This window comes from Lygodium microphyllum, chromosome 30, assembly GCF_053477565.2.
Source record: "Lygodium microphyllum isolate KBCC chromosome 30, Lygodium_microphyllum_v1.1.10, whole genome shotgun sequence".
NCBI lineage: Eukaryota > Viridiplantae > Streptophyta > Polypodiopsida > Schizaeales > Lygodiaceae > Lygodium > Lygodium microphyllum.
The window spans coordinates 67240091-67256503 of NC_141164.1; the positions used below are offsets into that span (position 1 = coordinate 67240091).

General features: G+C 39.7%; 1 protein-coding gene across 1 annotated transcript; it reads right to left on the bottom strand.

The window, feature by feature from the left end:
- Positions 1-723: 723 nt before the first annotated feature.
- LOC148009956 (uncharacterized) lies at positions 724-15706 on the bottom strand. Its single transcript, XM_087672849.1, has 4 exons — positions 15568-15706; positions 14030-14211; positions 3325-4314; positions 724-867 (listed from the first exon to the last, which is right to left on the bottom strand). Exons 1-4 carry the CDS (start codon positions 15704-15706, stop codon positions 724-726), a joined length of 1455 nt encoding a protein of 484 aa, XP_087528975.1.
- Positions 15707-16413: the final 707 nt, after the last annotated feature.

Here is a 16413-nt window from a genome sequence, read left to right on the forward strand (position 1 = left end):
CAAGTTGCCAAGGACCGACAAAAGGCATATGCTGATCTAGAAAGGTAAGAACGAATCTTCAAAGAAGGAGACATGGTCTTTGTCCATGTCCATCATCCAAAGAAGAGTTTCTTGTCTTTGAGAGAATTTAAGAAGATAAGTCCAAGATATTGTGAACCCTACAAGGTTCTCAAGTGCTTAGGACCAAGCGCTTATAAGATACAACTCCTTGAGAATTTGAAAATCCACAATGTATTTCATGTTAGCTTATTGAAAGCATATGCAGCTAACCCTGACTATATCCTTGATTATCAACAAGTCGTAATACCTAGCTAAGGAGTCCTTGAGCTACAACTTGACAGAGTAATTGGTGTAAGAGAGAGAAAATTGAGAAGTAGAACCCTTAGAGAATACATTATCCAGTGGAAAGACTACCCTAAAGAAGATGCTACGTGGATAGATGCGAATGTTCTTTATCAACAATACCCACAGTTTCTCTCGAGATGAGGACAACTTGATTCCTCTAAGGGGAGGAGGATGTAACATCCCCGCATCTTCAAAAAAACAAGTTTTTGGTTAGTTAAGAAAAAAATGTTAGTTGGTTGTAAGTTAGTAAGTTAGTTTATATGTTAGCTGGTAAGTTAATAAGGTTAGTAATATTACTTATATGTTATATAAGCTATATAATAGATACTTATTATAATATGTTAAACTTTATAACTAACATTTTTTTTAAATTGTGAACTAAGTGGTCATCCTCGCTATAAAGGGTGCCACCTCTCGAATCTTCTCGACAAACAAGCCATGATCATCCTCATCAATGCCATCATCACTAACATCAACATCACCATTTTTTTCAACATGTAAAGAGCTCCCACTATATTTAAACTAAGAGTGAAGGAGTTATTATAGCAAAAAGGAAGGAGAAAGAGAAGGGAAGGAAGAGGTAGCACATACTCCCTTCTACCTATATAAAGGCATGTCCTCTACTTGAAAACGTGAAAGGAAGATGCTCCAAGAGGCTACGAGAGAGAGCTAGAGAGAGAGAGAGAGAGAGAGAGAGAGAGAGAGAGAGAGAGAGAGAGAGAGAGAGAGAGAGAGAGAGAGAGAGAGAGAGAGAGAGAGAGAGAGAGAGTGAGTGAGTGAGTGAGAGTGAGAGAGAGAGTGTGAGTGAGAGTGAGAGAGAGAGTGTGAGTGAGAGAGAGAGAGAGAGAAAGAAAGAAAGAAAGTTATATTAACGTCTTCTAAAGACCAAAACTAGCCTATGAGACAAACTATGATACAACTGATGAGGTCCAGCTATCCAAAATAAAAGTGCTGAATGAAAAGCTAAAAACTGGAAACTGAAAATACGGTGCTGTGAGTGTGATAAGTGTCGTATATGTGTATGTGCGTATGTAGCTCTGGTACTCCAGATAATGGCTACAAAAGGGGAACAAATGTCGGCTGTGATAGGGGAACACCTGTCGGCTGTGATAAAGTGGTGCGATGTGTATATGTAACAGATGCAGGGAGATATACTATCCTGGGATGTAGTAGCAGTCGTCGAAGTCGCTAATAGCAGGTGATCCCTCCTGGATGCAGGATGTGGTACATCGGCAGTGGAGAAAGAGCAAACTGGAGATCTGAGATCCAATGTGCCGAGTGTCGTCGGACCTCAGTCTGCTGTCGATGTAGATCAAGAATCCTCCGGATCTCCTGTCGGTGTGGCTGTGGGGTTCGAAACCCCCGGATCCTCGTGCGGCGTCGGGTACGTTGGTCCTCAGCCTATTGTAGTGTGAGCTCGGAGGTCTGGTTGGAGGCTGGTATAGTAGCTCTCACTCTGTCTATCTGAAAGAACTGTGTAATAGTCGTCTGGGTGGGCCCCTCTCTGACTGGGACCCGCTGTGTGCTCTGCTCTCTGATGTGCCATGCCTCTCCCAGAAAATGGCCAAATGATCTCTGATCCATATCAGTCATACATCCCTGAAGTGAGCTGCTCAATGTGTATCTAGATCTCAACTCTGAGTATGTCGGGCATCTGAGAACAAAATGCTCCTCACTCTCCACCTCTGATCTGCAAAGGGGGCATATCCTCTCCTCCCGTGGGATGCCACTGGCTCTGCCACTCTCAATCATAAGCTGATGTGATGATACCCTGAGCTGTCCAATAAGAACTCTCAATCGATGTGGCATATAGATCTACATATATCTCGGAATCTCTATGAATCCCTGCTCTGATATGCTCAAGAACTGTGTATAATAATGTGCCATCTTCGATGGTAGTGGCTATGCAGGGCTGACCCATGTCCTCTGTATACAAATATGCCATATCTCCTGTCTGATGACTCTGTTCCTCTCAGAGAGAGAGAGGGTGTAAGTGGGAGCCTGAGTATCATATAGAAGAGGTGGGAGTCTATCAATGTCCAGCCCATGTCTGTCAAACCAAGCTCTAGTCTGTGCATACCATGATGTGGTATCCCCCGCTTGAGCCATCTCCTAAGATGCCATATATGCTCTATATGCAATGCGATCTCTGTCCATATCCTGAAATCTGTGTAGGAAGCAGACTGTCTGAAATAATGCCTCGACTAGCATGGGCGGTGTGGCAAGCTCTGCTCGCACAATGTCATGTGGGACTGAGGCCTTGCTGCGAATCAATCTAGATATCATGATCACTTGAGGTCTCTCCATCAATGTCCATACATAATCGGCAAGGCCTGGCCCCCATATAGCTGCTCCATACATCAGTGCTGGAGTGACTAGAGTATCAAAGAGCCACCCCTTGGTGCGGGGCTCCTGGAAGTGTGCCTGATAACACTGTCGCTCCATAAGAGCCAATGCTGAGTATCCTCTAGTGAGGCGGTCACGAGCTGCCTGTGTCATCGAGAAAGTCCCTGAAGCTGCTGTAAAGGTGACTCCCAAATATACATATGATCCAGTGACCTCAATACTCCCTCCTGCTGCCATGAAAATACTCTATCTGCGTATCTGAGCTGATGTATGGAATATAAGAACCTTGGCTTTACCAAGATTCACTGTCATGCCTCTCTGTATGAAAAAATCATACAATGTTAATAAATGCTGCTGTAATCCCTGAGCTGAGTCTGAGACCAACACAATGTCATCTGCATATAGTAAGATATGAACTGTGGCTCCACTGATATCTATACCTCCACCGGCTCGCTGTTGAATAAACTCTGCTATCTCATCAATGTATAGCCCAAATAGAGTCGGTGAGAGTGGGCATCCTTGTTTCACACCAATGGTGCTCACAAGGGGATCTGATATACCTCCCGGACATCTGACTCTGCCAGTAACCCGCTCATATAGTGCATAAATACCCCACATCATGTCATCATCCACCCTTAGATCAAGTAGGCGTCTGAAAAGCCTCTCTCTCGGAACCATGTCAAAGGCTTTGCGGAAATCCACAAAGCAACAGTACAATCTCTGTTTCTTCACTCGTGTCTGGTCGATCAGACAACGGAGAGTGAAGATGTGGTCTATGGTAGAAAATGCCCGTCTGAACCCTGCCTGTCCGGGTGTGCGCATGCACTCTCTCTCTGCTAGCGTGCTGAGCTCCTCCTCCATCACCGTGCCATAAAGTTTGGACAAAACTGGCCCAATCATGATGGTCCTATATGTGTTAGGATCCATAGGATCCCCTGACTTGTGGATAGGTACAATGGTGTGCTCTGTCCACGAATCAGGGAACCCCTTCGACAATGCATGGTTGAAGAGGTGAGAAATGAGTGGAGCCAATGTGTCTTTGCCATATATAATATGCTCTGCCTGAAGATCAAACTGGTCTCGAGCGCGGCCATACTGTAACTGTGAGATAGCATGTTTCACCATACTAGTGGTGAAAAATGATGAAATACCCGGTCTTGTTGTACATGGTGTGGGTATTAGCGGCTGTGCGGGTACATGATATAAACTCTGTGTGTATCCATGCCATACTACAGGGTCATGTATCGGTGTGGGTGAGCGTGGTTCTCTGATCTGCCTCCATGCCTCTGCACAATCTCTGCTCATAAGAAGGTGGTATATATCCCAATATCTCTCCTCCTCCCATTCCCGCTTTTTACGGCGGGTCAAGCGGTGCATGCGTCTCTGCGCATGTCTGTGTGTGATCTCTTCTCTGGCCTCCAAATCGCGTAGCTGTCGACGTAGATCTCTGCACTCATCATCATACCACCTGTTCTGTGGCATGGTACCAGTCCGAGGGGGGTGCGTGTATGTGTGATGTGGAAAACTGAGTGTAGCAGAATCATGCAGAATGCGTGTGATATTAGTGGTCAGTGTATCAAGGGGTGCGTATGGATCAAGTGACGTGATGTGCTCCTCCAGATGCTGTGAGTAAATATGTGAGAGCTTATGAGTGAAGTGTATGGTAGTATGCATGTGGGGTATGATATCTGCAGGTGGTGATGGTAATGAGGTGAGGAGTGAGAAACTGAGAAAGGTGTGATCGGCACCGAGTGGAAGTCTCCCAAGGCCGAAGGACTCGATAGTATGCATCCCATCGATCGGTCCGAGCAGATAATCTACAGTACTCTCCCCCCCCATGTGGGAAGCATGTAAGACCTCCTGAATATGGCCATCGTGCCATCCCGTTATATAAATAACGAGATGATGTCTACTACCAAGCTCAAGTAAATGCCCTCCATACCCTGTGGCATCTGGCCCAGTATCTGCTGACTCCCTACTGATCCCCAACTCCTCAGGGTCTAATGCTCTCATGATCTCTGGCTGCTCCATATCAAAACTCTCACACTGTTGGCTCTGTGTGCGCCCGTTGAAATCCCCCATAAGGAAGACCTCACCCAAACTAGAATATAGAATAAGGGGAGGGGGAATCTCTGGCCTGAATATCACCCTGTGTAGTAGCATATCTGGACCCTTGTGGTGAAAAGTAGCATACTGCCATATAGATCCATCTCTCATCTGATATCTGCACTCTGATCCATATGTAACTGGCCTCCTCATCTCGTCTCACTAACTGGATATGTCTCTGTATCCCCTGGCGGAATAGAACTGCCACCCCTCCTGAGCCCCTAGATGTGCTCTGCCTAGTAGTAGCCCGGTATGCAGATACCCACTCAAATCCTGTAATGCGTGGAAGCCCTCTCTCTGGGCTCTCATGTGTCTCTGTGAGGCATATAACATCATGGTCAGGTAAAATCTCCTCAAGTTAACTTACCCCCCCTCTCTCGATCATCAACTAGGAAATCTTCTCTCATGCTCTCCCATCCCAAGTTCAACCCTCCTTCCTTATCTCTGAACCCCACTCTCGATGATGGCACCAAAGAAATGAGGTGCAAAGACCATGATAACCACTGCAACCGGCCAAGGAGTGGGTATTGCCAAAAATGCGGGAGTGCTCGAGATTGTTGGAGTTCCCACTACCAATGGAACATCGGGTGTTGCGAATGCAATTGCAAGCAAAGATGAAATTCATAATGTTGTCGTGCCAAACCAGGTTACTCACATCTCAAAAATAGGCTACTATTTTCATATCAACACATAAAATAATAAGGTTTTTACCAAAATTTTACATAAAATGTTAGTTTTTGCATTAAGTAGTGCACAAACTACTTGTTAGATTCCATAGATAGCATCCATATAAAAATTAAGTACATAAAATATTGGCTTCCATACTTGCACTTACATGAAAGGACAACTTTCATCTAGAATGTGCGTTAGTGCATGCATAAATTGATAACTACTACCTATGATTTGTAGTTAAGATTAGTCAAGGTTATAATTTGTAGAATCATAATAGAAATAGTTGTAGGTGGATATTGCATAGGTTATGAAGTGGAAAACTACACTAGATACTAAACTATTAGGTAGTTGTGTACATGGTTGCATAAACAAAGAACTTAGTATTACAGAATGATCTATGCGATAGGATATTGTGAATAGAACTGTAAATTGTGCATTAGTTAACACAAACATAAAAAGAATTTCTAGTTGCATTGCATAAAATAAGTAAAGGACTATTTTAAAGTAAAATAGCTTGATATACCTATTGTCGAACGCAATAAGGTTAAGTATTGAATAACACTTGTTATACAAAGTATAGGTCTATTTAAAAGCCTTGTAAATCGTCTCATTAGGTTATCAATGCCATATTTTTTCTAGGTACCAACAAAAGAAAAATCGCTACGTCCTAGGATAGTTCAACATTAAGGAAATATTGGATGGGATCTAAAAATTTGAAGAACAACTTATACCATCCTAGTTTAACATATTACCTACAAACCCCCAAAATTGAAATAGAGGAATATTGTATATTCTTCAAAAAAATAGTTTATGCAAAGGTATTGCTTATGTTGGGTAAGTTAGCCCTAAGAGGGAAACTCGTGCCTTGCATAACAAAGTTGAAAGAGATGTTCTCAACACTTCTTTATGGGGAGGAGAATCCTCATTAGATTATAAGGTTATCTTAGGTTAAGGTCTACCTTGGCTATGTGAAGCTGTGAGCTACACAATGGTGTGATTCTCATTGCATTAATGATATATGTTTGAAAGGATTGTATGTGTTTGCTAGAATCTAGATCTCTAATTCAAAACATTGACAAATAGGATAAAAGGAAATATTATGCTAGGGTACCCCCAAGCTAGCTGCGAGACCCTACTCCAAGGGAGTCATGGTTATCATTTCGAGAGCCTTAGACTAGCTCCGTAGCGGAAAGGTCTATCCATAGGGATAATCTTGAGTAGTAGAAAATGTGAATGCTAGGGGGGGACTCTGGCTATAAATTTAGTATTACTCCTAGAATCTGACGAGCCCCTTCATGACCCAGGATGGAATCCTAGAACCCTAATACTAGTTACAAGGGTGGAATCTTGGTATGTACAATACCCTCATGGAATTCTATATATCTTCTATAGAGTCAAAAAGATGGAAATTGTAATGAAATTCCAATACAATAAAGAAAATTATTTTATTCAAGGATTGTTTGAATTTTATGCGTGTTCGTGAGATAAATTACGGGAAGAAACCCGTGATCTAACGAATTAATTTAAGGAAGTTGGTTGTATATGTTTCAAGAAATATGCTATAGGTAATTAAAAAACTAAATATCATATCGTCACCAAAGGAAAGCGAGTGGGCGTGACCCATCGATGGGTCCATCCAATGTTAGGGTGGTCCTGGTTAGTTGGGAGCTTTCTAAATTTGCGATAAAAATATAAAAATGATAAAATGACCACCTAATTACTGGGGTAGAACCGACTTGCATTGTTTTAGGGGGCTGGAATGGGATTTTGCCTTATGGGCAGGAGGGTTGGTGTGCCGCACTTCCCTTTGTCTCCCATTCTCTTTAAACCAAGTGCAACGGCAAGTCCGCTTCAGTTTGAGTGATTCTGTGAGAAGTGAGAACTTGAATTACTGACACTAGCTAGCTGTTAGGAGACCTGACTAGTTTTAGGAACCCAAAATTCAAGTCGATCCTAGTGGGTTTGACCGGAACTCTTCCGTTGCAATGTAGACTCAGTAGGGTCTAAGTGACAAACCCCATGATACTCCAAGGGAGTGCTGGACAGTGTCGTTTGGAAAACCTACTCGATGGACAACAAAAGGCATGCCTTGGAATGAGCTTGGTGGGCATGTTACACTCAAGGAGGCAAATTAGGTTATATTAATTTGTGATGGATTTCTTAAAATTCAAGTGATATTCCAACTCAAAAATTTGTTTTTTCATGATTTGATATGTTTTTGGAAAATTATCCAACTGAGAGGATAAGCAATGAGGTGGACTATATTTGAAGGGGTAATTTTTATTTGGCAAATAGTAGCATACCAAAAAGTCTTGTTTAATTTATTGTTGAAGTGCATAGGGTTTGATATGAAGCTATAAGCGACCATAAAGATAAAAGAATTTGGTTTATATAAAATTGAAGTGAATCATGTTGAGTACCTTGAAAAGTAAAGAAGGCATCATTTGAAAATATGCTTGAGCAAATAACATTTATTGCCAATTAGTTATATGGGATGTTAAAAATCATTCTTTATCACTTCAAAATATATGCTAATAGAGAATATATGAAAAATATGGTGTCCTTAACATTTGATGTATAGCAAGGCTTCTACAAGGTATTGAAGAGAAAGTGCATAAAGTTTGTATAAATGCTATTTTACAAAAGATAGCAAAATAATAACTCATGTAGAAGAGAAAGTGTGCAAAAATATTATCATTGTTTAACTGTAAACACATATGCATGATACACATGATAACATTAGGAAAAGTTTGGACTAAAAAACGGACCTTTTAGGGGGTTTGACTCATTTTCTCTTCTAAAAAAAGGAGCCATAGTGAATTTTTTGCAAGTAAACTCCAAAATTTGCTAGACCGTGGATATTTAAAATGTACTCTTCAAGCTCTTTCCATTAATCTATAAGATGCCATGAGATTCTTTATATTTCATGAGATTCCCAATTGATGTGGCTCCTTGATGTGACATCTACCCCTTTTGTGTTCCTTGTCGGTCATCTTGCTTAGGTGTACTTGGTCAAGTAACAAAAAGGTTAACATGATGGATCTTCCTATTATAAGAGTTTGAATTTCAAGTAATCCATGTGCTAGGAGTTCAACATGTGGTTGCCAAGTTTTGTTTCCATCTAGATAACTTGGAAGTTTTCAATGGATTGATTTTTTTCCCAATCTTGATAACCTTTATCACCAAACTCTTACAAGAGTACTTCAATGTGGGTGGTATTGCCTATGAAGAGGAGGCAATTATTGAAGAAGCTCACTACAAAGGCTTTCCAATTTCCATTTTTCCAATGAAGTAAACATGTGTAAGATTCAATATGTTTGGCCTTTGGTGGCACATACTGCATAGAGATATTTTCAAATGGATCTATTACTGTGGTAGGTTTTAGTAGCTAGGTCAACTAGAATTGGTTTCCCTTTCATCTAATTTTGCCATTGGAGCTACTCCATAAGTGGGGTTTGACCCTTTAAACCCACTATAGCTGATACCAGGAACAAATGCATTCTAACCATCACCAACTATTATACCATATGAGTTCATGTTGGCACTTCAAGCATATTAAGGCTAGCTCTGTGGTAGCTTGTTTGTTCAAAGATATCATCACTCAATATAGTTGTCTAGTGGAGTTAGATTAGTGACCCCAAGGTACTCACTTTTGAAATGTTTCTCAAAGATATCATCACTTAGGATGGATGTCTATGGAGTTTTGACTAGGATACTCACTTCCTTAATGTAATCATTCTATTAACCACATTATTTTATGATTATTTTTAAGGAATCTTCTCCATTAATATGGACTCACAAAGGTTCCTTTTACCTTAAGAGTTAATGACTCTCCTAATGACAAGAGATTTGAGGTGGACCAATGGGAGAGGGGGAGGTGTGTACAGTTTATCTACTCCCTCTTTTCCCTAGTCTTTACTACTTATAGGCTTGTCTTCCCTATGTCCCCTTTTACCCCTACCTCCCCCTTTCACCACCCCATGTTAGATGGGTCCCATTGGGCATCCAAAAAGGTGACTCAAAATTTAAAAATTCTCCCTCTCCAAAAATAGCTTACCCCCTTCCCCACCCAAAATCTCTTTTTATGACATCTATTGTCCAAAAATGCATTTTTTGGTGTTTTTCTACAAGACATGCTTTGAGTTCGTTCATTCTCTTAGCTCCATTCCACAAGACATGCTTTGAGTTCGTTCATTCTCTTAGCTCCATTACACAAATCTTCTCAGGTTTCTATAATCCCAAATTCTCTTTACCATAGCCACAAAATCCCCAACTTTGCTTTGCCATAGTCACACAGCACCTAGTTTCTCTCTTTTTTCCATGGTCGTTCTCTTACCTCCATTCCACAAATCTTCTCATTTTTCTATTCTTACATAGCCATAGTCAAACAATAACCTAGCCTCTCTCTTTCTTTTGAGCATAGCCATAGCCACACAACCCCCATATTCCCCCACAGCCTTAGCCACACAGCATCCAACTTCTCTCTTTCTTCCATTTCACAAAATTTCTCATATGCATGTGCTCACACAACCATAGCCACAATGCTATCCTTCCATTATCATTCCAATGGGATCTACATGTTAGCAAAGGTGACCCCATGATTCCATATTTGTTGTCTACATACACAATACAAAGGATGAATATGGAAAATAGGAAGAAGCATTATTCAAGAAAGATTCATGGGTCTACATGTAGCCTTCAGTGATAGGGCCTCATCAAGTTCATCATCGTAGTGTACTACAAACTCATTGGAAGGGTAGGGTGCTTTGGTTTTGAGAGGCTCGAGATGGTAGTCTTGTTACATTAGTTCAACATGTGTATGGTGTAAAGGACTTCAAGCTACATCTGGGACTACTCGATAAATTTTCCCCATGATTTTTAAGTCACTTCTTTTATGTTCTTAACTTCTCATATGTTTTTGAGGTTTTTACTTCTTCTCTCCTGTCAAATATTTTCCCTTTGAATCTTGTTGAGAATTAGGCTTTGGAAAGCTTGTATGGGACATACAAAGCTCTGCATGTAGATGTGGGCGAGACAATGATGATTGAAAAGAAATTGCAATATCTTTTATGTTGAAAGATTTTCTTCTATAAATTCATGTATGTAGTATCTATATCAATTGATTTATATGATTCTCTTAAATTACTTCCTTATCCATCTCTCAATTCTTTGGTTTTGTCCATTCCGAATGAGTGGGCGCTTTAGACATTAAAAATGAAGATTTTACATGACAATCATACCTCATTGAGATTTGAGAGAGCTTCAAGGTTAGTGGGTCTTTCATGGTTTGTACCAATTCATGTTTTTGCATATATCTTCAAAAGCATAAATGTGCATCAATGTTCCTCCATATTCATTTGTAAAGTACGTAACTAAGGACTTTCTTAATTCTAATTTTGAAGAAGGATGAAATGAGATGGGTAGGATGGACAAATTTGACATCTTTTCATGCAGAGTGGTGGTCTCTAGTGTTACCTTTTGTTACTTGGTTGCACATTTATCATTGTACAAGTGCTTCTATTATCAACATCGAATGAAGAAAATAGGCCGATGGGTTCCCTTAGAGTCCATTGAAGACATGGGACGTGAATTTGATATTCAAATTCATATTGCAAGTGGAACGATCGAGTTAATCATAGTTAGTGATTGTTGGAGTCTCCTAAATCTGTGAAATCATCTTGTGTTGATGGGAAGCATTCATACAGAGAGCTTCAACTTATGTATTGATGGTAGAAAGGTGAGCTTCTTTAATATTAGATTTTTAAAAGTTTAGTTGCGATAAAACATTTCAAATCTTATTTAACTTTTTTTCTTTCAAATGGGCAAAATAATGAAGAAGAAGTGTATGTTATCAGTGCTCTACAACGAGTTATAATTTTTGTGCAAAATGATGTATCAAAAATTTTGATGAATAATCAAGGGGTTTTATTTTTGAATTATTTATGTGTATTTTAGATTTTATAAAATTTTATATTTTGGATTTTTTATAATTTTATTATTTTTACTTTTCAAAACTTATATTTTAAAAATTGAATAGATTTTTTAAAACTAAAACTTTAAGCCCATATGCGAAAATGCTCAAGGACTTTATGAATGTACTCCCTTTGTGAGAGGTAGAGTAGTCACTTATGCCTGTTGTGCTTAATGTGCATACCAAGAATGTGAGAGGCATGTCCCAAATCCTTCATCTCAAAGCTCTTCTTCAACTGAGATTTAAGAGCATCCAGCTCATCATGAGCTTTCCCTACTATTTCCATGATGGATCACACTCTTAGTAGCTTCATGCAATTCCTTTAGGGCATACAATTTGCTAAGAGAATAGATCTTTACAAGATCTTTTGTCTCAACATCAAGTACTATGATATGGTACTGTGTCATGGTCCGAGCTTGCAATATCTTATCAAGTACATGAATACATACTTACAAGAGTATACAATTGCATTCAAGGATTCCAATGAGGAATTGGTGCCCTATAATGTCTTAAAGTACATCAATGGAATGGAGGCATTTTGCAAACAACTAGGTCATTTCTGTGCAAATCTCACCCTCACCTACTTCAAGCACCTTATTTCTTGGCAAGCTAGGGAATATAGCTTTGATTAACATGGCATTAACTACCTCTAATGGACTACCACTTTTGTTTTGTTACTCAATGAAGGTGAGGATCCCCTTGCAATCACAATGGATGTGGAAGAGCACGTGGGAGGCTTGCTAAAGGATATCCCTAATCCAAAGCTTTCACTAGTGGACAATATTAGAGGGGAAGCAACGGCTACAAAAGAGACAAAAGCTCTAAACCTTATGGTCGAAGAGCTATACTTGCTATGGATAGCACCTTAGAAGGTGGCTCAGGCGAGCAAGAGACCATATCCTCTACCATCGATGCAAACTGTCAATGTGATAGCATGAGCAAAGTCTTCATTGACAATAAAGAATTCATGCTTCTCCATGATGTGGAGAAATGTTTTGGAGTGAGAGAGGATGATGCATTGTCAATGCTAGAAATCACCAATGACTTCCCCTCATGCCTAGTGATCTGCATGCAGAGTAGAGCAACCCAAAGCTACAAGACATAGATGATGCACTCATAGCTCTTGGAGGTGCCATGGACTTGGCAGAGCATGCCACTGTTGGCACCCGAGAGTTTGAGATAGTGCAAGCCAGCTTGATGGTAGAACAAGTGCTCTTGGAAGAGTAGTAAGTCCCCCCTGATTTATGAGTCCAAGTCAAGCATGGACTTGATGAAACCCTTGAAGATTTCCATCCATGTTGAGCAAGAAGTGTATCCATAGTTTGTCTAGATACTTTGTTTTATTATGCATATTTTGTTGAGTAGACTGTGTTGGACATTGATGATTTTGCAAGTTGCCAAAAGGTTAATGGAGTGTTCGAGACGGATGCCTTGATAGAGCACTACATTGGTCGGGTCCCCATTGGTGACATAGCCATTGTCCATGCCATATTCACCCCAAACAGATAGGCTCAATTCTCTATCCTGAAGGCCCTATCAAAAGTGAAGTGTGAATCCACCATCACCTCGAATGCACACAATATCATTCTTGTAAAAAAGGAGTTATTGAAGCACATTTTTGGTACATGCCTACATGGATTGCCTTCATAGGCCAATAAGAGTGTCAACATAGGATTGCCTTCATAGGCCAATAAGGGACGTAAGAAAACCCATGAGAAAATCAAGCACCTAAAAATGGCCTAAAATTTGTATTGAGTCTGAGTATTCCAACTATAGTCCTATAGAGAAAAGTACTTTGTACTTTGTAGTATAATATAAATATATTTTTCTTGCAATCTATTTCTCGAGCATATCTTTTTTTTTCTTGTGTTCGACTCTAAGAAGACTAAAATATTTTATGAATCAACATTACATGAAATTGGTGCAAGATTTTCAGAGGATGATAGGTGCCAAAAATACAATTAAGTCATCATGTTCTCTCACACAATTTGGTGTTTAGGGCATCCTGCACTAGTTAGATGGTCATTTTTTGGCATTTTTGGGATTTTTGAGGTAAAGTTAAGCACTATGGCCTATCAAACCACAATATTTTAATCTATAATTTTTTTAAAAAATTCCTACACTTGTATGACACATGTTAGCTTTTCATTCACAGAGCAAAGCAAAAAGGTTAATTAGACTGTTGCCTCAATAATCGACTACTCATTCTACTTAATCATTGAGTTTTCAATTAACATTATAAATTAAATCATTAGATTGTCATACAAAAATACAATATGAGACACCTCAGGAACAATAAAAAGTAAAGGTTTTTCATTACATGTTGAAGTTCGCAAAGTACATTGCATTACAGTGTGTTATAAAAACTCTAGACCCTTGGTAGCTCTAATCTCTCTCCCCTCTTATCCATCTAGCTAACTGCATGGCTCTCTGTATAATTTGCTGTGAATTGCGCATAGATATGTGTCCTAAAAAATGGGAACAAGGTACACTTTTGCAGCTTCTTGTCTCCACTACAATCCTTTGCATGCGGAATTGATATTTGTAAGAGTGAAGCATTTCCTTCATAAGTGTGGAAAGGCTACTTGCCTTGGGCCATTCTATCATGTCTTGGGGCCTATTGATGTTGTCATCAATGTTTCCCTTGTCATAATTGTTTCCACCTTCCTCATCCATAAAAGCATCATCCTCATTGTTCTCTGGCTCATTGTTGTCAGCTTCCACATCCTTGCTTCCTTCTTCCTCTTTGGAAGAGTCTTTTATCTTATGAGCTATTGTCAAAGTTGCCAAGGCCAATTTAGAGAGGATCTTGGAGCCTTTGGATAGTCAAGGGGTGTTAGAATGCATAGATCTATAGCTTGGCTATGGCAGATGGAAGAGAAAGAGAAGACTCATGATAACATTGACTTAGAGACAATGACTGTGACATAAGTGAATTAGGTTCCAAGATGGAAGCTTGGATTCATAAAGACAATCTTGTGTGTGTAGACAATGACACTTGTGACTAAAAGGAAAAAAAGTAAAATGACATTCATTCAAATGATAGGCAAGTACAATGCTTTTATAGTATTTTGGGTAGGTAGCACTTTTCACCACTATGCTTATGAGATTCAGTCCCTTCTCCTGGATTGCTTACATTTCCCTTGGCCCAACTACTCCATACAAAGAGGCTACATTGGGTGTGATTGCCTAATTCTCAACACCCCTCCTCAATCACAACAAGAAAGGCACAAAGTCTATAGAGGCTTTATTGAGAAAACACTTGCAAAGTGTGGGCACACCACAAACATGGTAATCATCTAGAGGTTGTTGCAAACAAAGCTAAGTGTGGGTACTAAAAACATGGTGGATATATAGAGGCTATAATAGGGGCTTCACAAAGTGTACAAAGGCTGTAGTGCCAAGTTACATGAGGATTTTACAAGCTTATAAAAAGGAAAATTAGGGAAAGTTATACAAGGCTTTAAAAAAGTCTATCAAAGTAGTGTGAATAGAATGACTGGTGAGGCTTGTCCTTCTACTCCTGATGGTCTTCTTCTTCCTTTGCTTCTTCATGTCCATGGTCTTCTTCTTCTTTCACAACTACAAGATAGGCCTTTTGATGCCTTTTTTTGGCATGACATAACTTTTCAGTATGTCCAGTCCTTTTGCAAAAATCACAAACTAGCTAGTCCTTTTTGCCTTTGTACTTTTTACTGACATACAACACTTGTTCGTCCTTAGAGATACTTGGCTCTTCTTTATTTTTCATCTTCTTTTCTTCTTCTAACAAAGAGGGTTGAATGTCCAAAATTTTATGATTTGGCATGTTGATTAAAGTGGTGGAGACATTATCATAATGGAGGTAGACTTTTTAACAAGACACCAATGCATACATCTTCATCCATTTTAATGTTGATCCTTGCAAGCTGGGTTAAGAGACTTTCCATGTAATTCAAATGTGTTGCAAGAGATGTGTTAGGTTTCATGTCCAATCTAAAAAATTCAATTAATAAACCATACTTTGAGGACTTTGACTGTGCACCAAATAGACTATCCAATATTTTCCAAGTGTCATGGGATGTGTCACAGGTATCCACATGGTGGATATAGCTATCACTTTATGATAGCTTGAGCCTTTTCATCACTTTTCTGCCACGTAATTGCAAGAGTTGCATCCCGAGGCTTCTTTTCTTGTCCACTAGTTATGGCCCATAGGCCTTCTTCATCAAGATAAGCTTTATGCGTGTTTGCTAGGTATGAAACTTGACTCCTTTGAAGCGACATGTTTGAGAGTATTTGCCTATGCTGGAGTGACTAGAACAACAAAAAATCAACACCAAAACTCTCAAAAATGAGTTGAATTTGGTTGTGTCAAGGGACACAAGCAATGGTAGTGACAAATAGTATCAAGAGATACAAGTTGAACTAGATTGATGAGCTTGAATCCTTCAAATCTTAATAAATCTTCCCCTTCTTGTTGGTTTGATGGGAAAATCTTGCTAAAAACTTACTAAATCAACTAATCAGAGTGCCAAAAACTTGGTTCAAGTGGTACGAGTGAGAAAATTTGGGAGAGAGCTTAGGTATAGAGCTTTCAAAGCCTTGTGATCTCGATGGGAATGATGTTGTGTGCACGGAGAGCAAGCCGTACTATACACAGGCGCAGAACAGGCAGTGATGACAAATTTGTGCAATGCTGGGCTCAGAGCAAGGCAATGTTGACGTTTGAAGCAATAGTAGGTGCAGGCTAGCTATGGCTGCCATGAAGGTAGGGAGTGTATATGAAGTTGGAGATGAAGTCAACCACTTGGATTGAGCTAGATAGAGATGAACATGAGCTAAGAGAAGAGATTCCAAAGCTGAGCCATGCTCACCATGGCTCTGATATCATGTTAGAATGTGTGAGCATAGTTATGGCAAATTGAAGAGAACTTAGAAGACTCGTGATAACATTCACTTAGAGACAATGATTGTCACACAAGTGAATTAGG

Coding starts and splice junctions, on each gene's coding strand:
- LOC148009956 (XM_087672849.1), bottom strand. CDS start 15,706: ATGTCGCTTCAAAGGAGTCAAGTTTCATACCTAGCAAACACGCATAAA. Junction 4,315..14,029: donor ACATGATAGAATGGCCCAAG/GCAAGTAGCCTT, acceptor ATTTACTCACAG/CATCTGGAGGAGCACATCAC. Junction 868..3,324: donor GACGCCTACTTGATCTAAGG/GTGGATGATGAC, acceptor CTTCACTCTTAG/TTTAAATATAGTGGGAGCTC.